We start from the raw sequence: 26454 nt of genomic DNA, 5'->3' as shown, positions 1-26454 counted from the left end.
GCCTCTGGCCCCTAAACCTCTGGAGCCTCTGGGCCCCTAAACCTCTGGAGCCTCACGGCCCTAAACCTCTGGAGCCTCACGGCCCTAAACCTCTGGAGCCTCTGGCCCCTAAACCTCTGAAGCCTGTGGGCCCCTAAACCTCTAGAGCCTCACGGCCCTAAACCTCTGGAGCCTCAGGGCCCCTGAACCTCTGGAGCCTCAGGGCCCCTAAACCTCTGGAGCCTCAGGGCCCCTGAACCTCTGGAGCCTCTGGGCCCCTAAACCTCTGGAGCCTCACGGCCCTAAACCTCTGGAGCCTCTGGGCCCTAAACCTCTGGAGCCTCAGGGCCCTAAACCTCTGGAGCCTCAGGGCCCTAAACCTCTGGAGCCTCAGGGCCCTAAACCTCTGGAGCCTCACGGCCCTAAACCTCTGGAGCCTCTGGGCCCCTAAACCTCTGGAGCCTCAGGGCCCCTAAACCTCTGGAGCCTCAGGGCCCCTGAACCTCTGGAGCCTCTGGGCCCCTAAACCTCTGGAGCCTCAGGGCCCTAAACCTCTGGAGCCTCTGGGCCCCTAAACCTCTGGAGCCTCTGGGCCCCTAAACCTCTGGAGCCTCAGGGCCCCTAAACCTCTGGAGCCTCAGGGCCCTAAACCTCTGGAGCCTCTGGGCCCTAAACCTCTGGAGCCTCTGGGCCCTAAACCTCTGGAGCCTCAGGGCCCTAAACCTCTGGAGCCTCAGGGCCCTAAACCTCTGGAGCCTCTGGGCCCTAAACCTCTGGAGCCTCAGGGCCCTAAACCTCTGGAGCCTCTGGGCCCTAAACCTCTGGAGCCTCTGGGCCCTAAACCTCTGGAGCCTCAGGGCCCCTAAACCTCTGGAGCCTCAGGGCCCTAAACCTCTGGAGCCTCTGGGCCCTAAACCTCTGGAGCCTCTGGGCCCTAAACCTCTGGAGTCTCAGGGCCCTAAACCTCTGGAGCCTCAGGGCCCCTAAACCTCTGGATTAAGCAGTTTTTTTTCAACTTTGCCCAGCCCTAGTGGATATATAAACACTTTTGATCTTACATTGTTAGCATGCAGGTTAGCATGCAGGCTTAGGCTAGCTAAGAGGCATTTGAAGCTGCAGGTCCGGCCTCCTCTTCTCACACGGCTGTGACTGTTTCCATCGCTATCGGCACTTCTACCCGATCATTATCTTGAATGAATTACTTTTCCTCCCCCTCTGATGTCTCAAGCAGAGAGGCTTCATCCGTCAGCGCCGCCGGAGGAGGAATCGCCTCTCTTCTGTCCCGGCATTTCTCATTTATTGACGACAGTAATTGTCCCGGCGCCACTGATCAGAGCGGCCGAGACGGCGAGGAAATGAAGTCACTTCATCACCTGAGCGACGGCTGCAGCTGCGTGTGACGGATCACTTCCTGCCGCGTTTCATCCTCATTGAGGAACAGGTCGTGTTGTTATTGGTGTAAATGAAACGTCTTCTCTAATCGCATCTGAGCCTCCGCCTCTGTGGAGGTGACGCTGCACATCTGCTGCACTCGGATGAGCAGGAAATGAAACGTGTCACTTCCTGCGCATATGGTGCTCATGGAAGCCGTTTAGATGTCAGTGGTTTGAAAATGAGCAGCCTCACCTGGCCGCGCCTCACCTGGCCGCGCCTCACCTGGCCGCGCCCCCTCGCCACCCTCTCCCACCTTGCGGGGGAGAGCGGCACGCGCCGGCGGTTAGATAGCGATCCTGTCTGCCGAGCGCGAGCAGATTGTGTTTCACAACAATCGAGTCTTTGACGAAGAGGACGGCGGCTGAATGGAGGTCGTTGGTTCCATCTCCTGTCGGATATTGTGTCAAAGGTACGGAAACATCCTGCGACAGTCGACACCGCCCAAGAGATCCGTTACTGAAACTCTGTTGTTGTGGGCTTGTTTCTCTGGCACAGAGCCCACAGCCATCCGTCTTGCCTCACCAGGGGCTTGAACCTTTCATCAGTGCTGCTTCTCCTGAGCAGGTGTGTGGGTTCTAACCTCAGGTTCTCATGAGCAGGTGTGTGGGTTCTAACCTCAGGTTCTCATGAGCAGGTGTGTGGGTTCTAACCTCAGGTTCTCATGAGCAGGTGTGTGGGTTCTAGCCTCGGGTTCTCATGAGCAGGTGTGTGGGTTCTAACCTCAGGTTCTCATGAGCAGGTATGTGGGTTCTAGCCTCGGGTTCTCATGAGCAGGTGTGTGGGTTCTAACCTCGGGTTCTCATGAGCAGGTGTGTGGGTTCTAACCTCGGGTAGCCTCTAGGTTGTCCAGTAAAAATTCAAACACAAAGGCAAGAGAGGGTTTGTTTCCTGATCAATATTGGGCCTGAACCAAGCGCCTCCTGTCACCAAGCTTCTGAAGGTCGGGATGGAAGAGCAGGAAGTCACAAACAACCTGAACTCCACGCAGCGGAGGGCAGACATCTCTAATTAGTCCTTGGGACTTACATTGAGTCACACACACACACACACACACACACACACACACACACACACACACACACACACACTCACACACACACTCACACACACACACTCACACACACACACACACACACACACTCACACACACACTCTCACACACACACACACACACACACTCACACACACACACACACACTCTCTCACACACACACACACACACACACACACACACACACTAATAACCACTTTTCTATTCTAAGGTTGCAGTTCATGTGGGGATAAGTAACCCTGGAAGAGGACACACACACACACACGGATGCACACACAAACACACACACACGGATGCACACGCAAACACACAATCAAGCGCACGCACAAACACAAACACACAAACAAACAATAATGAATACATGAATGAATAAATAGTTTGATGAATGGATGAATACATTAATGAATTGATGTATAAATAGAACAATTAATTAATTAATTAATGAAAATAATATTGAATACATGAATAGATGAGTCAAGGAATAGAGAAATGGATTACAGTTTTTGTCCGTTGCTTGAACACTAGAGACACATGCTTAAACCAAAGTAACATAACTTGAAGTTGTTGTTACTTTACCTTAAACAAAGTGTAACCATACCTTAAACAAAAGCGCTGCTTTGCACTTTAGTTGTAATTCTGTAACACACTTGCTCCTTTCTGCAAAACACTTCCTCTTAGACACTACACACTATTTTATACATAAGACATTTAGTTCAAAAATGAAATCTCAGGGTACCATTGGAAAAACACATCGATTCAAAATACAGCACACATTGGTTAATTGAAAAGACATAGACACACACCTGAAAACACTTACTTACAAAACTGAACACCAATCAGCCAGCTACAAAAAGGCCTCAGTTAAGTCATTTTGACAACTTTGCAAGCATGGAGGCAGGGAGAGCTAGAGGCAGAGGAAGAGGAAGAGGAGGACAGAGAGAGAGAGGAGGACAGAGAGAGAGAGGAGGACAGAGAGAGAGAGGAGGACAGAGAGAGAGAGAGGAGGACAGAGAGAGAGAGGAGGACAGAGAGAGAGAGAGGAGGACAGAGAGAGAGAGGAGGACAGAGAGAGAGAGGAGGACAGAGAGAGAGAGAGGAGGACAGAGAGAGAGAGGAGGACAGAGAGAGAGAGGAGGACAGAGAGAGAGAGGAGGACAGAGAGAGAGAGGAGGACAGAGAGAGAGAGGAGGACAGAGAGAGAGAGAGGAGGACAGAGAGAGAGAGGAGGACAGAGAGAGAGAGAGGAGGACAGAGAGAGAGAGGAGGACAGAGAGAGAGAGGAGGACAGAGAGAGAGAGGAGGACAGAGAGAGAGAGGAGGACAGAGAGAGAGAGGAGGACAGAGAGAGAGAGGAGGACAGAGAGAGAGAGGAGGACGTGGTCAAAGAGGCCACGCAAGGACATTGATGTGATGTTGATGAGATCCTGTGACCTCAACAGACGGCAGGATCCATGAGCCCACTTGCGCACAATTGTGTTTTTCTGTGTTTACAGTAGTGTATTGTTTGTTTTATTTTTGATTTAACTGAATTTACTGTACTGTAAAATATACTAATGTAATGATTTGGAATTCAATATTTCATTTTTTTGTTTTTTGGTTGTTGTAAAAACATGCCCTCTATGGAACATTGAAAACATTGAAAACAAAAGACTGCAGTGTTTTATATAAAGTAGACTAGTGTGTTGCTGCTGATCTGAAAGCTTATTCATATGATGCAAGTGGGTATCATTTTGTCATCAGAGGGACATTTTGACAAAGGATTGTTAGGTTTTGATAGCAGAGTTTCAATTTGACACAGATGTGAATGGTTTATTTCCCAATGTTGTGTCTTATTTGCTTGTGTGTAGAGTTTAGACACAATGAGCCAAATTTAGCAAAACGTGTGTAAACAATAGGCAAAAACTGTAATGGATGAATCGTCACCTGACTCCTCGAGCTCCGGCCCGTCACCTCCGCCCGTAACCTGACTCCTCGAGCTCCACCCGTCACCTGACTCCTCGAGCTCCACCTGTCACCTCCGCCCCGTCACCTGACTCCTCGAGCTCCACCCGTCACCTGACTCCTCGAGCTCCACCCGTCACCTGACTCCTCGAGCTCCACCCGTCACCTCCGCCCCGTCACCTGACTCCTCGAGCTCCACCCGTCACCTGACTCCTCGAGCTCCGCCCCGTCACCTGACTCCTCGAGCTCCGCCCAGTCACCTGACTCCTCGAGCTCCGCCCAGTCACCTGACTCCTCGAGCTCCGCCCCGTCACCTCCGCCCCGTCACCTGACTCCTCGAGCTCCGCCCCGTCACCTGACTCCTCGAGCTCCGCCCAGTCACCTGACTCCTCGAGCTCCGCCCCGTCACCTGACTCCTCGAGCTCCACCCGTCACCTGACTCCTCGAGCTCCACCCGTCACCTGACTCCTCGAGCTCCACCCGTCACCTGACTCCTCGAGCTCCACCCGTCACCTCCGCCCCGTCACCTGACTCCTCGAGCTCCACCCGTCACCTGACTCCTCGAGCTCCGCCCAGAAATGATTCAAACATTGTTTTCCATAAATGACTTTGAGACTTTTTCTCCTGAATTTTCATTCAAACTCCACCTGACCAACAGAAAACACTGATCGATGAAACAAACCTCTTCTGGAACGAGAAAGATGTGAACTCAGAAACACTCTCACACACACACACACACACTCTCAGACACACACACACACACTCTCAGACACACACACACACACACACACACACTCTCAGACACACACATGTGCACACATCAGGGTTATTAGAAGCAGCAGCAGGGTGTGTGTTTGTGTGTTATTGAAGCCCCTCCCCCCTCGGCCCCTTCAAGCAGAATCGATGCTTACCAACAAGGTTGCTTAGCACCAGTTGCTTAGTAACCGCTGAGCCATTGCTTTCTACTACACAGAGTCTCACTGATTCTGTCAGAGCTAAATATAGAAAGCTTTGATTTATCCGCCAGCAGGAGTCTGTCTCCAAGAGAGGAAGAGAGGAAGAGAGGTAGAGAGGTAGAGAGGAAAAGAGGAGAAGAGGTAGAGAGCAAGAGAGGAAGAGAGCAAGAGAGGTAGAGCGCAAGAGAGGTATAGAGGAAGAGAGCAAGAGAGGAAAAGAGGAAGAGAGGAAGAGAGGTAGAGAGGAAGAGAGGAAAAGAGGTAGAGAGCAAGAGAGCAAGAGAGCAAGAGAGGTAGAGAGGTAGAGAGCAAGAGAGGAAGAGAGGTAGAGAGGAAGAGAGGAAGAGAGCAAGAGAGGTAGAGAGGTAGAGAGGAAGAGAGCAAGAGAGGTAGAGAGGTAGAGAGCAAGAGAGGAAGAGAGGTAGAGAGGTAGAGAGCAAGAGAGGAAGAGAGGTAGAGAGGTAGAGAGGTAGAGAGGAAGAGAGGTAGAGAGCAAGAGAGGAAGAGAGGTAGAGAGGTAGAGAGGAAGAGAGGTAGAGAGGAAGAGAGCAAGAGAGGAAGAGAGGTAGAGAGGAAGAGAGCAAGAGAGGTAGAGAGGTAGAGAGCAAGAGAGGAAGAGAGGTAGAGAGGTAGAGAGCAAGAGAGGAAGAGAGGTAGAGAGGTAGAGAGGAAGAGAGGTAGAGAGGAAGAGAGCAAGAGAGGTAGAGAGCAAGAGAGGAAGAGAGCAAGAGAGGAAGAGAGCAAGAGAGCACGAGAGGAAGAGAGCAAGAGAGGAAGAGAGGTAGAGAGGTAGAGAGGAAGAGAGGTAGAGAGGTAGAGAGCAAGAGAGGTAGAGAGGAAGAGAGGAAGAGAGGTAGAGAGGTAGAGAGGAAGAGAGGAAGAGAGGAAGAGAGGAAGAGAGCAAGAGAGGAAGAGAGCAAGAGAGGTAGAGAGGAAGAGAGGAAGAGAGGTAGAGAGGAAGAGAGGTAGAGAGGTAGAGAGCAAGAGAGGTAGAGAGGAAGAGACGAAGAGAGGTAGAGAGGAAGAGAGGTAGAGAGGTAGAGAGGTAGAGGGGTAGAGAGGAAGAGAGGTAGAGAGGTAGAGAGCAAGAGAGGTAGAGAGCAAGAGAGGTAGAGAGGTAGAGAGGAAGAGAGGTAGAGAGGAAGAGAGGTAGAGAGCAAGAGAGGAAGAGAGGTAGAGAGGAAGAGAGGAAGAGAGGTAGAGAGGAAGAGAGGTAGAGAGCAAGAGAGGTAGAGAGGTAGAGAGGAAGAGAGCAAGAGAGGAAGAGAGGTAGAGAGGAAGAGAGGAAGAGAGGTAGAGAGGAAGAGAGGTAGAGAGGTAGAGAGCAAGAGAGGTAGAGAGGAAGAGAGGAAGAGAGGTAGAGAGGAAGAGAGGTAGAGAGCAAGAGAGGTAGAGAGGTAGAGAGGAAGAGAGGAAGAGAGGAAGAGAGGTAGAGAGGTAGAGAGGAAGAGAGGAAAAGAGGAAGAGAGGTAGAGAGGTAGAGAGGAAGAGAGGTAGAGAGGTAGAGAGGTAGAGATGTAGAGAGGAAGAGAGCAAGAGAGGAAGAGAGGAAGAGAGGTAGAGAGGTAGAGAGGAAGAGAGGAAGAGAGGAAAAGAGGAAGAGAGGTAGAGAGGTAGAGAGGTAGAGAGGTAGAGAGGAAGAGAGCAAGAGAGGTAGAGAGGTAGAGAGGAAGAGAGCAAGAGAGGTAGAGAGGAAGAGAGGAAGAGATGTAGAGAGGAAGAGAGGAAGAGAGGAAGAGAGGAAGAGAGCAAGAGAGGAAGAGAGGTAGAGAGGTAGAGAGGAAGAGAGGAAGAGAGGAAGAGAGGTAGAGAGGTAGAGAGGAAGAGAGGTAGAGAGGAAAAGAGGAAGAGAGGTAGAGAGGTAGAGAGGTAGAGAGGTAGAGAGGAAGAGAGCAAGAGAGGAAGAGAGGAAGAGAGGTAGAGAGGAAGAGAGCAAGAGAGGTAGAGAGGAAGAGAGGAAGAGAGGAAGAGTGGAAGAGAGGTAGAGAGGTAGAGAGGAAGAGATGTAGAGAGGAAGAGAGGAAGAGAGGTAGAGAGGAAGAGAGGTAGAGAGGAAGAGAGGAAGAGAGGAAGAGAGGTAGAGAGGAAGAGAGGTAGAGAGGAAAAGAGGAAGAGAGGTAGAGAGGTAGAGAGGAAGAGAGGAAGAGAGCAAGAGAGGTAGAGAGCAAGAGAGGTAGAGAGGTAGAGAGCAAGAGAGGTAGAGAGGAAGAGAGGAAGGGTAGAGGGAGAGGTAGAGAGGAAGAGAGGAAGAGAGCAAGAGAGGTAGAGAGGAAGAGAGGAAGGGTAGAGGGAGAGGTAGAGGGAACCAACACCCCTCTCAGAGAACCAACACCCTTAAGACAACCAACACCCTTTAGAGAACAAACACCCCTCATTGAACCAACACCCCTTAGAGAACCAACACCCTCATATAACCAACACCCCTGAGAGAACCAATACCCCTCATTGAACCAATACCCCTCATTGAACCAATACCCCTCATTGAACCAATACCCATCAGAGAACAAACACCCATCAGAGAACCAACACCCTCAGAGAACCAACACCCCTCAAAGAACCAACACCCCTCAGAGAACCAACACCCTCATTGAACCAACACCCATCAGAGAACCAACACTCTCATATAACCAACACCCTTTAGAGAACAAACACCCTCAGAGAACCAACACCCTCAAAGAACCAACACCCCTCAAAGAACCAACACCCGTCAGAGGTCAAGCGCTGCAGGGAGCTGCCGACATGTGGCCCAGCGGGTCATGTGACCTGTGGAAAGCAGGAAGCCGGCTGGCTGCCCTGCGCTGCCCCCTGCTGGTGAGCAGCGCCGGTGCAGCTCTGATGTGAACGACGTCACAACGACACGCGGACGCTTCTCAGTTCAGGAAGATATTATGGGATGGCTTTGAGCCGCCTCCTCGCTGCCGTTACATCATCCTCTCCTCCTTCGGACAGACTCACCTCTTCACGTGATGCACACACACACACACACACACACACACACACGCACACACACACACAAAACACACACACACACACTTGCTGCTGGTACAAGGTGACTTTCACTGAGGCATAAGAGTGCAATTAACTGTGTGTATGTGTGTGCGGATGTGTGTGCGTGTGTGTGTGTGTATGTGTGTGTATGCGTGTGTTTGTGTGTGTCTGTGTGTGTCTGTGTTTCCATGAATGAAATAAATAAAAATAATTCCTTTTTTGCATTTCATTTGACATCATTTTATATTTCATATTTTATTGATGTCATTTGATTATATTTATTATATGGATTGTTTTTATGATTCATTTATAGTTCATTTTTTGTTTGCTCTTTGAACAAAAGAAGAACACATGTTTCTCTATTGAAGCACTTTTTGTTAAATGTGCAACATAAATACAGTTATTACCCTTATACATTATTAAAAGTATTATGATTATTATTTGTATCTATCTATCTAAAAAAAAAAAAGTTTCACCTTGGGGATTAATAGAGTACATATCTATCCATCTTATTATGATCACCTTCACTGTGCCCTTCACGCTGTCTGCAGGAGGCTGAGCCGTCTCCTCCATGTTCCCTCTGGAGCTCCCAGGAGGAGCCGCACTTCATTAAGGGTCACTTAACAGCTGTGACCTCCAGAAAACATCTGGAGGTCACAGCTGCTCTTCAGAAGAGCATCTGAGCTTCTAATGAGTCCACTGGCTATGTTAGCGATGAGCTATATCACTACTGTTACAGTCTGTTAGCAATGAGCTATATCACTACTGTTACAGTCTGTTAGCAATGAGCTATATCACTAATGTTACAGTCTGTTAGCAATGAGCTATATCACTACTGTTACAGTCTGTTAGCAATGAGCTATAACAACTGTTACAGTCTGTTAGCAATGAGCTATATCACTACTGTTACAGTCAGTTAGCAATGAGCTATATCACTACTGTTACAGTCAGTTAGCAATGAGCTATATCACTACTGTTACAGTCAGTTAGCAATGAGCTATATCACTACTGTTACAGTCAGTTAGCAATGAGCTATATCACTACTGTTACAGTCTGTTAGCAATGAGCTATATCACTACTGTTACAGTCTGTTAGCAATGAGCTATATCACTACTGCCACAGTCTGTTAGCAATGAGCTATATCACTACTGTTACAGTCTGTTAGCAATGAGCTATATCACTACTGTTACAGTCAGTTAGCAATGAGCTATATAACTACTGTTACAGTCTGTTAGCAATGAGCTATATCACTACTGTTACAGTCTGTTAGCAATGAGCTATATCACTACTGCCACAATCTGTTAGCAATGAGCTATATCCCTACTTCCACAGTCTGTTAGCAATGAGCTATATCACTACTGTTACAGTCTGTTAGCAATGAGCTATATCACTACTGCCACAGTCTGTTAGCAATGAGCTATATCACTACTGTTACAGTCTGTTAGCAATAAGCTATATCACTACTGTTATAATCTGTTAGCAATGAGCTATATCACTACTGTTATAATCTGTTAGCAATGAGCTATATCACTACTGTTACAGTCAGTTAGCAATGAGCTATATCACTACTCTCACAGTCTGTTAGCAATGAGCTATATCACTACTGCCACAGTCTGTTAGCAATGAGCTATATCACTACTGTTACAGTCTGTTAGCAATGAGCTATATCACTACTGCCACAGTCTGTTAGCAATGAGCTATATCACTACTGCAACAGTCTGTTAGCAATGAGCTATATCACTACTGCAACAGTCTGTTAGCAATGAGCTATATCATTACTGTCACAGTCTGTGTGTTAGCAGTGAGCTATATCACTACTGTTACAGTCAGTTAGCAATGAGCTATATAACTACTGTTACAGTCTGTTAGCAATGAGCTATATCACTACTGTTACAGTCAGTTAGCAATGAGCTATATCACTACTGCCACAATCTGTTAGCAATGAGCTATATCCCTACTGCCACAGTCTGTTAGCAATGAGCTATATCACTACTGTTACAGTCTGTTAGCAATGAGCTATATCAATACTGCCACAGTCAGTTAGCAATGAGCGATATCACTACTGTTACAGTCAGTTAGCAATGAGCTATATCACTACTGTCACAGTCTGTTAGCAATGAGCTATATCACTACTGTCACAGTCTGTTAGCAATGAGCTATATCACTACTGTCACAGTCTGTTAGCAATGAGCTATATCACTACTGTCACAGTCTGTTAGCAATGAGCTATATCACTACTGTTACAGTCAGTTAGCAATGAGCTATATCACTACTGTTACAGTCAGTTAGCAATGAGCTATATCACTACTGTCACAGTCTGTTAGCAATGAGCTATATCACTACTGTCACAGTCTGTTAGCAATAAGGATAAGGATATATTTATTGTCATTGTAAAAAAAACATACAACGAAATTACGTTGGCAACAGAAAGTTAAGACAGCAGTGACATAAGCAAACATGTATGACATGTAAACTAATTTAAAATGGCATTTTTTTAAATAAAAAATAGATAAGACATAAAACACAGGCATCAATGTTGTTCAAGTGCAAAAGTGACTGTCCGGTGTGGGTGTGAGCTGGGTGGGGTGGTGGGGGTGATGGAGGAAACCGCTCTAGGGAAAAAGCTGTTCCTCAGCCTGTTAGACCGGTTTTAATGGTCCTGAATCGTCTTCCTGATGGCAGTGGAACAAACAGAGAGTGACCAGGGTGTGTGGTGTCTTTGTATATGTTGCTGGCTTTCTTGAGGCGGCCAGCATACACAGTGTCCAGGTCCTGGAGATTAACTTCCACAATCCTCTGTGCGGTTCTGACCACCTGGGCCAGGTCCTTCCTGTTCTCTGCTGTGCAGCTGGAAAACCACACAGTAAAGCACTGACAGAGGATGCTTTCTATGACACTTCTGTAGAAGTTCACCAGAAGCTTCGGGGGCAGGCCAGCTTGTTTGAGCTTCATCAAGAAGAAGAGCCTCTGCTGTGCCTTCTTCACCAGGTGAGATGTATTCAAGGACCAAGTGCGGTCCTTGGAAATGTGAAGACCCAGGAACTTGATGCTTTCCACCCTCTCTAACTCCTCCACATTTATGTACAGTGGAGAGGGTGTGGTCTTCCTGGATCTCCTGAAGTCCACGATTACTTCCTTGGTCTTGGAGGTGTTCAGGACCAGGTTGTTGTCTGAGCACCACTTGGCCAGATGTAGGACTCCCTGTTTGTAGTGTGTCTCATCGTTGTTGGAGATGAGTCCCACCACAGTGGTGTCGTCGGCAAACGAGTAGGTGGGCAAGCAGTCCGGGGTGAAGAGGGCTGAGCACACAACCCTGAGGTGCACCAGTGTTCAGGATGGTGGTTGCTGATGTCAGGTTCTCCATCCTCACATTCTGTGGTCTGTTCTATAGAAAGTCCAGAATCCATGAACAAAGTGATGCAGAGAGTCCAAGGTTTTTGAGTTTGTGCACCAGTTCATGGGGGATGATGGTATTAAAGGCTGGGCTAAAGTCAATGAAGAGCATCCTGACATATGTGTGCTCCAGGTGAGACAGGGCTGTATGGAGTGTGATGGAGACCGTATATATACTATACATATATTTGTATAGTATATATTTGCTCTCCTAGAAAACGGAGAGCCAGGTTCTACCTCCTCGTGCGTTAGATTCACTAAATGAACCCAGAACCTCTCGATGCTCATGGTGATTTTTACGACCGTGTAAAAGCTCTTTTAAGCATTATGATCCATCAATTTTAATACTTTACAACCCCGTGGACATCCTGGAGTAGAAAGTAGAACCTTATTATTTTATTATATATTCATTAAGAAAAGAAAGGAAACCTGTATTTTCCACAGGTGTTTTATTGGGTCACAGCAGCAGCACGACATCCACCACAAATCCTCAAAATAAATGAACAAACAGATTGATGTTTCACACTGAGCAGAACTCAGAGCACGACAGTAATAAAGTAATAAATAATGCTTACAGCTCCACCAACAGCAGGTCTGAACTCCCTAATAATGATAACAATAATGCATACGTCTACTCACGGACACAAATGGAAAACACACACACAAAAGTTAGTTTCACCAATAAATAACATTTCATAATTATTTTTCATAAATTACTTTTTTTCCCGTTTGTACAACTTTTGGAAGAAGCTTTGTTTGTTAACTTAAGGGTCACGAAGAGAGAACTCAACGTGTTCACAACCTCTGCCACCTACATGAATATATATATATATATATATATATATATATATATATATATATATATATATATATATATATATATATATATATATATATATATATATACATATTTCACCAGAATCTCTCCGTGAACAGTAGACCATTTGCGTGAGGATTCTAGGGGAACCTTCAGAACCTTTAGGGGCTTTAGGCCCTGAACCTAACCCAAACCTAACCCAACCTGGATACAGAGGCATCCCACTGGGGCACAAACTGGGGCTTCAACACTCTCACATTATTAAATATAAACCGATGACAAACACCACTAACTAGTCTGCATGATGCCCAACAGATGAACTGGGAGCGGAGTGGGAAGAGTGGGAACCCTGGGCCGTCACTCCGTCTGGGGCACGGAGATGGCCGGCCCCTTGGGGTCGTCGAAGCGGTCCATGGTGTGCAGCTGCATGATCATGTGCAGCCCGTAGGTGAGCAGCAGCAGCAGCAGCAGGCTGGTCAGCAGGCCCATCCAGATGCCGGGCGAGAAGAAGCCGGCGCAGTCGCTGGCGTACGAGAAGTCACCGCCGGTCACGTTGAAGCCCTGGATCTGTGGGGTAAAGGAAGCAGCGCTTTTACACCCCACACCTCCTGCTGTGGGAAAAGTCCACTCAGGACACGTTTCCGTCTTCAAACTAAACTCCTTAGCTCTCGAGAGTCGAGACACTTTAACTCGTCCCAGTCACCTGGAAGTCTTCAAAGGAGACCCTCCACTGGTTGGCCGGGTCGGTGGCGCTGCGCGGGACGAGCTGCGGCCAGCGCGCGCTGCTGACGGACGAGCAGCGGTACGAGTACTCGGCCGGCGCGTACACGCTGCGGCTGCCGTTGAACTTGGCTCGCGTGCCGTCGTACTCCAGCTCCACCACGTCCAGAGAGAACCAGCGGCGAGCCGACACCCGGTAGAAACGCTGACTCATGGAGAAGCTGCAGGGACACACGAAGGGACACACAAAGGGGTTGACAAAGGGGTACACACAAGGGGACACACAAAGGGACACATGAAGGGGTTGACAAAGGGACACGAAGGGGTACACACACGGGTACACACAGTATTAGCGGAGGTTATATTGACTCATGAACATTAGCAGTACTGAAATATAAAGTTCTAGGCTTGAAACCAATTACGAGTTGTGTGTGTGTCCTCACATCAGCTTGAAGGTGGTGTGTCCCAGCACGTTCTCGTAGTTCAGAACTAACCTGCAAACCAGAAAGGTGATTAAGAGGAAGATGTATTTATTCATCAGACCAAAGTAACATTTCTATTGTTCTATTATTCTATTGGTCAAGATGTTATGACCTTAATGGTTCTCTCACACACACCAGACTCCATCCACTGAACCAGTGTGTTTAGCTCCCAGTACACTAACGTGACTGGACAACAGGAACCAACAGGAAGCAGCAAGACACCAGCAGCTCACCTGTACTGCGAATTATATATATATATATATATATATATATATATATATATATATATATATATATATATATATATATGTATATATATATATATATATATATATATATATATATATATATGTATATATATATATATACATTTTCAGCCGCTTATCCGGGTCAGGTCGCGGTGGCAGCACCCAGCAGACCGACCCAGGCTTCCCTCTCACCCGCAACATGTTCCAGCTCGTTCTGGGGACCCCGAGACGTTCCCAGGCCAGCCGGGAGATATAATCCCTCCAGCGTGTCCTGGGTCTTCCCCGGGGCCTCTTCCCAGTTGGACGTGCCTGGAAGACCTCTAATGGGAGGCGTCCAGGAGGCATCCGGATTAGATGAACCACCTCAGCTGACTCCTTTCGATACGAAGGAGCAGCGGCTCGACTCCAAGCTCCCTCCTGATGTCCGAGCTCCTTACCCTATCTCTAAGGCTGAGCCCGGCCACCCTACGGAGGAAGCTCATTTCAGCCGCTTGTATCCGCGACCTCGTTCTTTCGGTCACGACCCAGAGTTGGTGACCATAGGTGAGGGTTGGAACGTAGACCGACCAGTAAATAGAGAGCTTCTCCTTCCGACTCAGCTCCCTCTTTACCAAGACGGACCGGTACAGCGCCTGTTTTACTGCTGCAGCCGCACCGATCCGCCTGTCCATCTCCCGCTCCACCTTACCTTCACTCGTGAACAAGACCCCGAGGTACTTGAACTCCTTCGCTTGGGGCAGGCATGTTGTCCCCACCTGAAGGGAGCAATCCACCGGTTTCCGGCAGAGAACCATGGCCTCGGATTTGGAGGCGCTAACCCTCATCCCTGCCGCTTCACACTCGGCTGCAAAACGCCCCAGCGAATGCTGGAGGTCACGGTCCGAGGAAGCAAACAGGACCACATCATCTGCAAACAGCAGAGAGGCGATCCCGAGGCCCCCGAACTGGATTTCCTCCGCCCCCCGGCTGCGCCTAGAAATCCTGTCCATGAAGGTCACAAACAGGACCAGTGATAAAGGGCAGCCCTGGCGGAGGCCAACACCCACCAGGAACGTGTCTGACTTAATACCGAAGATATGGACACAACTCCTACTGCAGGCGTATAGAGACCGGATAGCCCGTGCCAACGTATCTGGCACCCCGTACTCCCGCAGCACCCCCCACAGAACCCCCCGAGGGACTCGGTCAAAAGCTTTCTCCAAGTCCACAAAGCACATGTAGACTGGTTGGGCAAACTCCCAAGACCCCTCCAGTAGTCCTGCAAGGGTAAAGAGCTGGTCCACTGTTCCACGACCGGGACAGAATCCGCACTGCACCTCTTGAATCCGAGGTTGGACAAGCGGTCGGAGTCTCCTTTCCAGCACCCTGGCATAAGCTTTTCCCGGGAGGCTGAGTAGTGTGATACCACGATAGTTCGAGCACACTCTCCGTTCCCCCTTCTTGAAGATGGGAACCACCACCCCGGTCTGCCAGTCCATAGGCACTGTTCCCGACCCCCATGCGACACTGAAAAGGCGTGTCAGCCAAGACAGCCCAGCAATGTCCAGCGCTTTCAGCATCTCAGGGCGGATTTCATCCACCCCCGGCGCCTTGCCACCAACAAGCTCTTTAACTACCTTAGTGACCTCTGCCAGGGATATGGGTGCACCCACCCCAAGGTCTTCAGGCGCTGCCCCCTCCCCAGGGGACATGTTGGCCGGGTTTAGGAGTTCCTCCAAGTGCTCTTTCCACCGTCCGACGATATCCCCAGTCCGAGTCAGCAGTCATATATATATATTAGTGGTGTCAGATAAGTGCGTTATTAATGCCGTTAACGCAAACCAATTTTAACGCTGTCAATTTTATAAACGCCGTTAACGCAATTTCATTTTTCTTTTTTTCTTCTCGCGAGCACCACGGCGGATGCAGCTCACCCGAAAGCAAAACAAGAGGCACGTCGTTTGCGCTTGTAAGCTAGGCTAACGTTACGGGTTGAAATGAATGAATGGTGAGCGCGATACGGCAAAATGAACGAGAAGACGTGGTTCCCTTGACAAGACCGAAGTGCTATGAGCCGTTTGTCATATGAGCTGAGCTAGCATCATCGTAGCTATCCAGGCTGAAATACCACTCGATGGACGAGCACACAGCTGATGCTAACTCTGCGCCCCCTCGTCATAGCCAGACACTGGATGACTTCAGACAGAAACACATAGACACACAACCAAGAACACACTCACTGCAGCCACAGCTAATGATGCTACTGCGTGTAGCCTGTTAGCGTTGTGGAGGACGAGGATATAGTGATATAATACACATAGCATCCAACGACAGGACCTACGAAGCCTGATGCTATGTTCACCTCTCTCTCGCTCTCTCTCTCTCTCTCTCTCTCTCTCTCTCTCTCTCTCTCTCTCTCTCTCTCTCTCTCTCTCTCTCTCTCTGTCTCAATTAGAACATTGCAAGAATATTGCCAAAGCAATTCAAACTCATCAGAAAAACATAGAAACATACAACTCATACAGATAACAAAACTAATAAAAAATAATAATAAAACACATTGAAAGTCTCTCTCTCTCGCCTTGTTTACCTGAAATGTTCACTTTATAATTGTATTTTGAACCGCCCTGTTTGGCAGTTGTTTTTCAATAAAACAAAATATTTGCATAAAGCTAATCCAGTTTTTCATGTTGATAAAAGCTTTAAAATGAAAGAAAAAAAATTAATCCTGATTAATCGCGAGTTAACTATGATATAAATGTGATTAATCGCGATTAAATACTTTAATCGCTTGACAGCACTAATATGTATATATATATATATATATATATATATATATATATATATATATATATATATATATTTATACATATATATGTATATGCATATATACATATATATGTATAAATATATATATATATACATATGTATAAATATATTAATGACATGATTCTGCAGTTGAGACCCACTTGGCGCTGCTCTGGGTGCAGCTGGAGCCGTGCAGCTTCGGGCTGACAGCTTCCCCGAAGGTGGAGGCCGTCAGGTCGTGTTCCTCCCAGCGGCCGCTGCGCAGGATGCTCACCGACACGCCTTTAGCCCACAGGAGGATGCAGGTGTTCTCTCCCTCCTAGAGAGAGAGAGGTTACAGGTGAATCATCACATCATGAGATCAAAACCTACAATGTGTTTGTTTTCTCCCAATAGGTTCTCTCGATAGGCCTGTGAGTCTTCTCAGCCTAAACAATCACAAAGTTATATCTATTTTATAGTTTAATACTTCTTCATAAACACACTCCTTGTGTCATAGTGATGCCATTGTGTCATAGTGATGTCATTGTGTCATAGTGATGTCATTGTGTCATAGTGATGTCATCGTGTCTCAGCTCTTCCTCTGCTGCTCTGCTTCAGCTGCAGCTGCTTTAAGAGACTTTCATCCAATCAGATTCCTCCTCTATGTCTCTATGGGAGCAGAGCGCTTCCAGCTGGCCTTTGCAGATTGAAGTACACGGGGATGTTATCATGATGTCATAGTCTTCAACCAATCAGATTTTTAGTTTGACAAGTGGGCGTGTTCTTTGACGTGCAGCGCCTGCAAGGTGGTGTCAGCACTAATATGCGCTGTGATTGGTCAGTGGGCCAGCGTGACTTCAATCAACAGAAAGCTAGCTAGCTGCTAGCAGAACCCGTTTCTCCGCTGAGGCGGTTAGCACCAGACAGGCTAGTGCCAGCGGGACTAGCGTCGGAGGGGCTAGCACCGAAGGGGTCAGCGTAGATGGGGCTAGCGTAGACGGGGTTAGCGTCAGAGAGGCTCGTGCCGGCGGGGCTAGCGTAAACGGGGCTAGCGTCAGAGAGGCTAGTGCCGGCGGGGCTAGCGTAGACGGGGCTAGCATCAGAGAGGCTAGTGCCGGAGCAGCTAGCGTCGGCAGGGCTCGCGCTGGCGCAGCTAGCTAGTGGAGGTGGTGCAGGGTTCCTCCCGTCAGCCTGTTTTCCATCAGGTGAGCGCGATGGCCAATGTTACCGTAGTTCATATCGTTCCTTCTGCTCGGCTCGTGCTCTTGAGCAGAGTTTTAGTGCCGCAGTTCTGTTGGAATGTTTTGTTATAGGTAAATGTTGCTGTTCTTGTCGATGTGACCACATGCATTGTGGTTAATGACGCAGCGTCCTGTCATGGGCGTGTTCATGTTAACGTATCAGACGGGACAGAAGGCCCAGGTAGAAAATACACCACTGACACTTTCTAACGAAACTTCTGAAGCTTTGCAAACGTCCTAAAAACAGCTGATCAACAAACAGCAGGAAACAGTGACTTGGTTGAGGGTTAGAGGGTGACACCCTGCAGGAGTCACCGCTCAGAGAGGTGACACCCTGCAGGAGTCACCGCTCAGTGAGGTGACACCCTGCAGGAGTCACCGCTCAGAGAGGTGACACCCTGCAGGAGTCACCTCTCTGAGCGGTGACACCCTGCAGGAGTCATCGCTCAGTGAGGTGACACCCTGCAGGAGTCACCGCTCAGAGAGGTGACACCCTGCAGGAGTCACCGCTCAGAGAGGTGACACCCTGCAGGAGTCACCTCTCTGAGCGGTGACACCCTGCAGGAGTCACCGCTCAGAGAGGTGAGGTGACACCCTGCAGGAGTCACCGCTCAGGGAGGTGACACCCTGCAGGAGTCACCGCTCAGAGAGGTGAGGTGACACCCTGCAGGAGTCACCGCTCAGAGAGGTGAGTTGACACCCTGCAGGTGAGGCTCCACCTTAAACTCCACAGGTGCGTAGACGCCGGCCTTCTCCTTGATCCTGCGCTGCCGCTCTCGCTCTCTCTCTCTCTCCCGATATCCCCCTCTGGCCTGCAGCAGAGAGCGTCCTCCGCCAAGGCCCGCCTCCATGGAGAGAGACCCCGCCTCCATGGAGAGAGACCCCGCCTCCATGGAGAGAGACCCCGCCTCCTGCAGAGAATCAGAGGGAGGAAGTTTGACTGAAGTGAGCCATGAACAGGAAGTGAGAACGCGTCTCCAGATTGTTTGAACTCGGGCTGGCAAATTAACGCGCTAAACGTTCATAGTAAATAAGTTGCGCTCATTTGACCGTAACGACTGTAGCTTTAGCCGCTAAACGGCACACTATGCGACTTCCGTTTTAACTCCGTTTCTCGCCTTCAAAATAAAAGCACCTTATCTCAAAACAGGACACCAGATACATTTTACTTACGGCAGACAAAAAAACATAACAAAAACAACAAAACAGTAGTTTGGAAAAACACAAATGTTTCTTCTGGTACCTGTTCAGAAAACAGATGTATAAACTATATTAAATATATATATATATATATATATATATATATATATATATATATATATATATATATATATATATATATATATATGTTAACTTGTTGTTGCTCCTGATAACATTACTTCAAAATAAAAGCTGCAATGCACTAGTTTTTACTTCATTATTGAATTTACTGCATAATGACATTAATCGATTACACGTTTCCATCTCTGTGCAGCACTAATATTAACACAATCTGGTGGAAGCAAACGCTTCATTTGGGACGAGATTTCTTGAGAATAAAACCCTGAAATAACACACGATGTGTTCGAGGGCCGTCGGCCAGATGAGAACCTGTTGGTGGCGAGTGTTGTGCAGACTCACCCTGGAGGGCTGCAGCGCCGTGTAGACGGCCGCGTACGGGACGGCCTGCGTCCTCAAGGTGCGCAGCACCTGGCCGATGACCTCGTCTGAGGATGGATCACTTTCACATTAAACAACGCACAGACCTGCATTCGTTCATTTAGTGCATTTAAAGGGTCATTTCACTGGAGGCTCATGTATTATTATTCAGTTGAGAGTCTCATTAAAAAAGAAGAAAAAAAGAATGTCAGAGATTAAAAAGGGAAGAAAAGTGAATAACTGGAGAAGCATAATGATCAATAAAACATTTCATCTCCTCACCGTTTCCACTGAGAATCTCTTTGGCAGACATCAGATCCGCTCTGCAGGAGCAAAGAGAGAGAACGATGTCATAGTTACAACGTGTTGGACAAGACGCTGCTCGGCCAATCAGACATGCGTATCAGCAAACAGGTCTTTAGCCGGAGTCTTTAGCCGGAGTCTTTAGCCGGAGTCTTTAACCCGAGTCTTCAGCCCGAGTCTTCAGCCCGAGTCTTCAGCCCGAGTCTTCAGCCCGAGTCTTTAACCCGAGTCTTCAGCCCGAGTCTTCAACCCGAGTCTTCAGCCCGAGTCTTCAGCCCGAGTCTTTAACCCGAGTCTTCAGCCCGAGTCTTCAGCCCGAGTCTTTAACCCGAGTCTTTAACTCGAGTCTTCAGCCCGAGTCTTCAGCCCGAGTCTTTAACTCGAGTCTTCAGCCCGAGTCTTCAGCCCGAGTCTTTAGCCGGAGTCTTTAACCCGAGTCTTCAGCCCGAGTCTTTAGCCGGAGTCTTTAGCCGGAGTCTTTAACCCGAGTCTTCAGCCCGAGTCTTTAGCCGGAGTCTTTAACCCGAGTCTTCAGCCCGAGTCTTTAACCCGAGTCTTTAGCCGGAGTCTTTAGCCGGAGTCTTTAGCCGGAGTCTTTAACCCGAGTCTTCAGCCCGAGTCTTTAACCCGAGTCTTCAGCCCGAGTCTTCAGCCCGAGTCTTTAACCCGAGTCTTTAACTCGAGTCTTCAGCCCGAGTCTTCAGCCCGAGTCTTTAACTCGAGTCTTCAGCCCGAGTCTTCAGCCCGAGTCTTTAACCCGAGTCTTCAGCCCAAGTCTTCAGCCCGAGTCTTTAACTCGAGTCTTCAGCCCGAGTCTTCAGCCCGAGTCTTCAACTCGAGTCTTCAGCCCGAGTCTTCAGCCCGAGTCTTTAACCCGAGTCTTCAGCCCGAGTCTTTAGCTCGAGTCTTCAGCCCGAGTCTTTAACCCGAGTCTTCAGCCCGAGTCTTTAACTCGAGTCTTCAGCCCGAGTCTTCAGCCCAAGTCTTTAACCCGAGTCTTTAGCCCGAGTCTTCAGCCCGAGTCTTTAGCCCGAGTCTTTAACTCGAGTCTTCAGCCCGAGTCTTCAGCCCGAGTCTTTAACCCGAGTCTTCAGCCCGAGTCTTTAGCCCGAGTCTTCAGCCCGAGTCTTTAACCCGAGTCTTCAGCCCGAGTCTTTAACTCGAGTCTTCAGCCCGAGTCTTCAGCCCAAGTCTTTAACTAGAGTCTTTAGCCCGAGTCTTTAACCGGAGTCTTTAACCGGAGTCTTTAGCTCGAGTCTTTAACCGGAGTCTTTAACCGGAGTCTTTAACCGGAGTCTTTAACCGGAGCCTTTAACCGGAGTCTTTAACCGGAGCCTTTAACAGGAGACTTTAACCGGAGTCTTTAACCGGAGTCTTTAACCGGAGTCTTTAACAGGAGACTTTAACCGGAGTCTTTAACCGGAGCCTTTAACCGGAGTCTTTAACCGGAGCCTTTAACAGGAGACTTTAACCGGAGTCTTTAACCGGAGTCTTTAACCGGAGTCTTTAACCGGAGTCTTTAACCGGAGCCTTTAACCGGAGTCTTTAACCGGAGCCTTTAACCGGAGTCTTTAACCGGAGCCTTTAACAGGAGACTTTAACCGGAGTCTTTAACCGGAGCCTTTAACTGGAGCCTTTAACCGGAGCCTTTAACCGGAGTCTTTAACCGGAGCCTTTAACCGGAGTCTTTAACCGGAGCCTTTAACAGGAGACTTTAACCGGAGCCTTTAACTGGAGTCTTTAACCGGAGTCTTTAACCGGAGTCTTTAACCGGAGCCTTTAACCGGAGTCTTTAACCGGAGCCTTTAACCGGAGTCTTTAACCGGAGCCTTTAACAGGAGACTTTAACCGGAGTCTTTAACCGGAGCCTTTAACTGGAGCCTTTAACCGGAGTCTTTAACCGGAGTCTTTAACCGGAGCCTTTAACCGGAGTCTTTAACCGGAGCCTTTAACCGGAGTCTTTAACCGGAGCCTTTAACAGGAGACTTTAACCGGAGTCTTTAACCGGAGTCTTTAACCGGAGCCTTTAACCGGAGTCTTTAACCGGAGCCTTTAACAGGAGACTTTAACCGGAGCCTTTAACAGGAGACTTTAACCGGAGTCTTTAACTCGAGTCTTCAGCCCGAGTCTTCAGCCCGAGTCTTTAACCGGAGTCTTTAGCCGGAGCCTTTAACCAGAGTCTTTAACCAGAGTCTTTAACCGGAGTCTTCAACCGGAGCCTTTAACCGGAGTCTTTAACCGGAGCCTTTAACAGGAGACTTTAACCGGAGTCTTTAACCGGAGTCTTTAACCGGAGCCTTTAACCGGAGTCTTTAACCGGAGCCTTTAACAGGAGACTTTAACCGGAGTCTTTAACTCGAGTCTTCAGCCCGAGTCTTCAGCCCGAGTCTTCAACCGGAGTCTTTAGCCGGAGCCTTTAACCGGAGTCTTTAACCGGAGCCTTTAACCGGAGTCTTTAACCGGAGCCTTTAACAGGAGACTTTAACCGGAGTCTTTAACCGGAGCCTTTAACCGGAGTCTTTAACCGGAGCCTTTAACAGGAGACTTTAACCGGAGTCTTTAACCGGAGTCTTTAACCGGAGCCTTTAACCGGAGTCTTTAACCGGAGCCTTTAACAGGAGACTTTAACCGGAGTCTTTAACTCGAGTCTTCAGCCCGAGTCTTCAGCCCGAGTCTTCAACCGGAGTCTTTAGCCGGAGCCTTTAACAGGAGACTTTAACCGGAGTCTTTAACTCGAGTCTTCAGCCCGAGTCTTCAGCCCGAGTCTTCAACCGGAGTCTTCAGCCGGAGCCTTTAACCGGAGTCTTTAACCGGAGCCTTTAACCGGAGTCTTTAACCGGAGCCTTTAACAGGAGACTTTAACCGGAGCCTTTAACAGGAGACTTTAACCGGAGTCTTTAACCGGAGTCTTTAACCGGAGCCTTTAACAGGAGACTTTAACTGGAGTCTTTAACCGGAGTCTTTAACCGGAGCCTTTAACCGGAGCCTTTAACAGGAGACTTTAACCGGAGTCTTTAACTCGAGTCTTCAGCCCGAGTCTTCAGCCCGAGTCTTCAACCGGAGTCTTTAGCCGGAGTCTTTAACTCGAGTCTTCAGCCCGAGTCTTCAGCCCGAGTCTTTAACCGGAGTCTTTAGCCGGAGCCTTTAACCGGAGTCTTTAACCGGAGTCTTTAACCGGAGTCTTTAACCGGAGCCTTTAACCGGAGTCTTTAACCGGAGCCTTTAACAGGAGACTTTAACCGGAGTCTTTAACCGGAGTCTTTAGCCGGAGCCTTTAGCCGGAGTCTTTAACCGGAGCCTTTAACCGGAGCCTTTAACCGGAGACTTTAACCGGAGTCTTTAACCGGAGTCTTTAACTCGAGTCTTCAGCCCGAGTCTTCAGCCCGAGTCTTTAACCGGAGCCTTTAACCGGAGTCTTTAACCGGAGCCTTTAACCATGTCATCATAGACCGGCCACAACCAGAGTCTCCTCGCTAGATATCTGACCGAGGAGTGAAAGTAATAATCATGTTCAGTTCTTATTTTACCCGCTGTGCATGAAGGCAACACGCGACGATGCTACATGAAAATGAAAACAATAAAGAAATAAAGAAGTGGAAGTGGCGGCCCACCCGACGCCGTACGGCAGCCGAAACACCAGCAGAGCGGGCGAGGAGGCGTTGAGCCTCAGCTGGCCGAGCGTCTCCGGATCCAGGTACAGGGGAGAGGAGTCCACCTGGTCCTGAAGCTGACCAATCACAGAGCTGGAGGCCGGCCAGGACACAGCAGGCAGAACCAGAGGGGAGGACGAGGACAGCAGCGCCCCCTGGTGGTCAGGAGAGAGAATGCAGCTTTAACACATGAAGCATAGACTTCTATACAACCAGAGGAGTCGCCCCCTGGTGGTCAGGAGAGAGAATGCAGCTTTCACACATGAAGCATAGACTTCTATACAACCAGAGGAGTCGCCCCCTGGTGGTCAGGAGAGAGAATGCAGCTTTAACACATGAAGCAGTGACTTCTATACAACCAGAGGAGTCGCCCCCTGGTGGTCAGGAGAGAGAATGCAGCTTTAACACATGAAGCATAGACTTCTATACAACCAGAGGAGTCGCCCCCTGGTGGTCAGGAGAGAGAATGCAGCTTTAACACATGAAGCATAGACTTCTATACAACCAGAGGAGTCTCCCCCTGGTGGTCAGGAGAGAGACTGCAGCTTTAACACATGAAGCATAGACTTCTATACAACCAGAGGAGTCTCCCCCTGGTGGTCAGGAGAGAGACTGCAGCTTTAGCAGATTAAGCATAGACTTCTATACAACCAGAGGTCTGTCTGGTCTTCTCACCTCCAGGTTGGGGAACGCCGTGTCCTGCTTGTTTCCAAACGCTCCTCCGTACATGGTGAAGTCCTCGATGCTCATCTGCGGAGGAGACGAGGAGAGACGAAGTCAGCAAAGAACAGCTAAATACAAAATGTAGTCACAGAAACAAGAAAATAAGCGTCATCATATTTCATGACCTCATTACATAACATATTCATATTAAAGTTCTCCATTTGAATGAAGTGATCAGAGTACAGGAGTTTAACTGCTCGACCTCTTGAGTTCCTGAAGGCGTTTGGTTCACGCGAGTTGGAAACATGGGACTTATTGTACAGATAATTTAAACCTGAGAACAGAGTGCAGCCTGATCTGAGCCCAGAAAACAGACACGCAACAACATATTGGGATGTGATGTAGAAGTTTAGACTATTCAATTCAAGCCTGTGTGCTCACGCACTCCTGTGCTCGTGTACTTGTGTACTCTTGTACTTGTGTACTCGTGTACTTGTGCGTACCTTGTCCTGCAGGAACAGCACCACGTTTCTGGGTCCGCCGCTCAGAGCCTTCTGCAGGTAAGAGCTGAGCTGCTGCTGGCCCACGATGTGGCCGGCTGCAGGAGGAGCCTGAGCGGGGGGGGCGGGCCTGGAGGCGGAGCCAAAGCATGTGGGGAGGGGCCAACAGACAGGGGAGGGGCCAAATCAGAGGGAGGAGCCAAATCACAGAGGGAGGAGCCAACGCATGTGGGGAGGGGCCAACACACACAGAGAATAGACAACACATGGGGAGGAGCCAAAACACAGAAGGAGGGGCCAGCACACAGGGGGAGGTGCCAAAGCACAGGGGGAGGAGGCAACACACAGGGGGAGGGGCCAAAGCACAGAAGGAGGGGCCAATACACAGGGGGAGAGGCCAAAGCACAGAGAGGAGAAGGTTCAGACCCCGTTGTTAATGTACAAAAACACAGCATTATACCTTCAGAATACCATGTGCAGCAGTATTAATACTAGCACAGTGTCCTGGAGGGAAAATACAATGTTTATCTCTGAGTTGTAGTACAGTATAAAGTGCAATATGTACCTCCAAGTTGTAGTACAGTATGAAGTACAATATGTACCTCCAAGTTGTAGTACAGTATGAAGTACAATATGTACCTCTGAGATGTAAATAGGAGTAAAAAGTTATTTTAGGCCTGAAATGTATACAGTCGTCCCTCGCTATAACTCGGTTCACCTTTTGCGGATTTTTTTTTGTTGTTGTTTTTTTTACAGCGTACAGTCTGAAGGTGCATTGTGTTCTGCGCCCTCATTGGCTGAGGGACTGAACTGTACACCTGGTGATCAGTGTCCTCGTGCAGCGTCTCCTGTGCAGGACAGAACACGTCCACAGAGACAGACAGCAGAGCTGCAGGACTAGAGGCGGGCAGAGGAACTCGTAGATTCATCTAAAATGAAATTTGTTAAACTTATTTTTTAAATCCTCGAAACTTTGAGAGTGTTTAAATAAGAGAGAAATGTGAGAACATGTTAATGCCTGTCTGAGTGTATAAAGTGTATAAAGTGTGTGTTTAGGGGTTTTACAGCCTTAAAACATGTAGAATAATGGTAAAAAATAGAGCTCACTACTTCGGATTTCGCGGGTTGTTTTTGGAACGAATCCCCCAGATGAACGAGGGACCCCTGTGCAGTAAAAAGTACACTAAATAATAGATGTAGTGGAGAAGTATAAAACAGAATACAATGTAAATACTGCAGTAAAGTACATTTTAATGAAGATAAACAATACAAAAGACATGCTGGAATACTTTTATATTTAATAATATATATTTAATGTGCTCGCTACTTTCCTGTATTTGTTTATATGCATGTTTCCTTAATGTAGTTCAATGTAGGCATGTAAATCCATATATACATCTATATGTGTGTGTGTGTGTATACATTATATATATATATATATATATATATATATATATATATATATATATATATATATATATATATATATATATATATATATATACATACATATATACACACACACACACACACACACACACACACACACACACACACATGTACATATTTAAATATATAATGTGCATATGCGTGTGTATTAACATTATTGCACAGGTGCACATCGTGCACGTTATTAACGCGCATGATGCATGTTATTCACACGCATCGTGCGCGTTATTAA

At 48.1% G+C, this 26454-nt stretch overlaps 1 protein-coding gene across 1 annotated transcript in view; it reads right to left on the bottom strand.

The window, feature by feature from the left end:
* Positions 1-12174: 12174 nt before the first annotated feature.
* The window catches only part of atp6ap1a (ATPase H+ transporting accessory protein 1a), a 14616-nt gene continuing 336 nt past the window's right edge, over positions 12175-26454 (bottom strand). Inside the window, exons 2-11 of the mRNA XM_068598344.1 lie at positions 24777-24903; positions 24286-24360; positions 23572-23765; positions 19940-19980; positions 19640-19725; positions 18739-18930; positions 16958-17115; positions 13723-13773; positions 13263-13500; positions 12175-13126 (exon numbers count right to left, since the gene is read on the bottom strand). Coding sequence (XP_068454445.1) covers positions 12917-13126; positions 13263-13500; positions 13723-13773; positions 16958-17115; positions 18739-18930; positions 19640-19725; positions 19940-19980; positions 23572-23765; positions 24286-24360; positions 24777-24903 — 1372 coding nt within the window. The 3' untranslated portion in view covers positions 12175-12916. The remainder of the gene's footprint in view (positions 13127-13262; positions 13501-13722; positions 13774-16957; positions 17116-18738; positions 18931-19639; positions 19726-19939; positions 19981-23571; positions 23766-24285; positions 24361-24776; positions 24904-26454) is intronic.

This window comes from Clinocottus analis, unplaced genomic scaffold (genome assembly GCF_023055335.1).
Source record: "Clinocottus analis isolate CAN_PGR_092001 unplaced genomic scaffold, fCliAna1.0.p SCAF_4, whole genome shotgun sequence".
Classification (NCBI taxonomy): Eukaryota; Metazoa; Chordata; class Actinopteri; order Perciformes; family Cottidae; genus Clinocottus; species Clinocottus analis.
The sequence above is the reverse complement of the archived record's forward strand: the minus strand, read 5'-3'. Positions and strand labels throughout refer to the sequence as shown.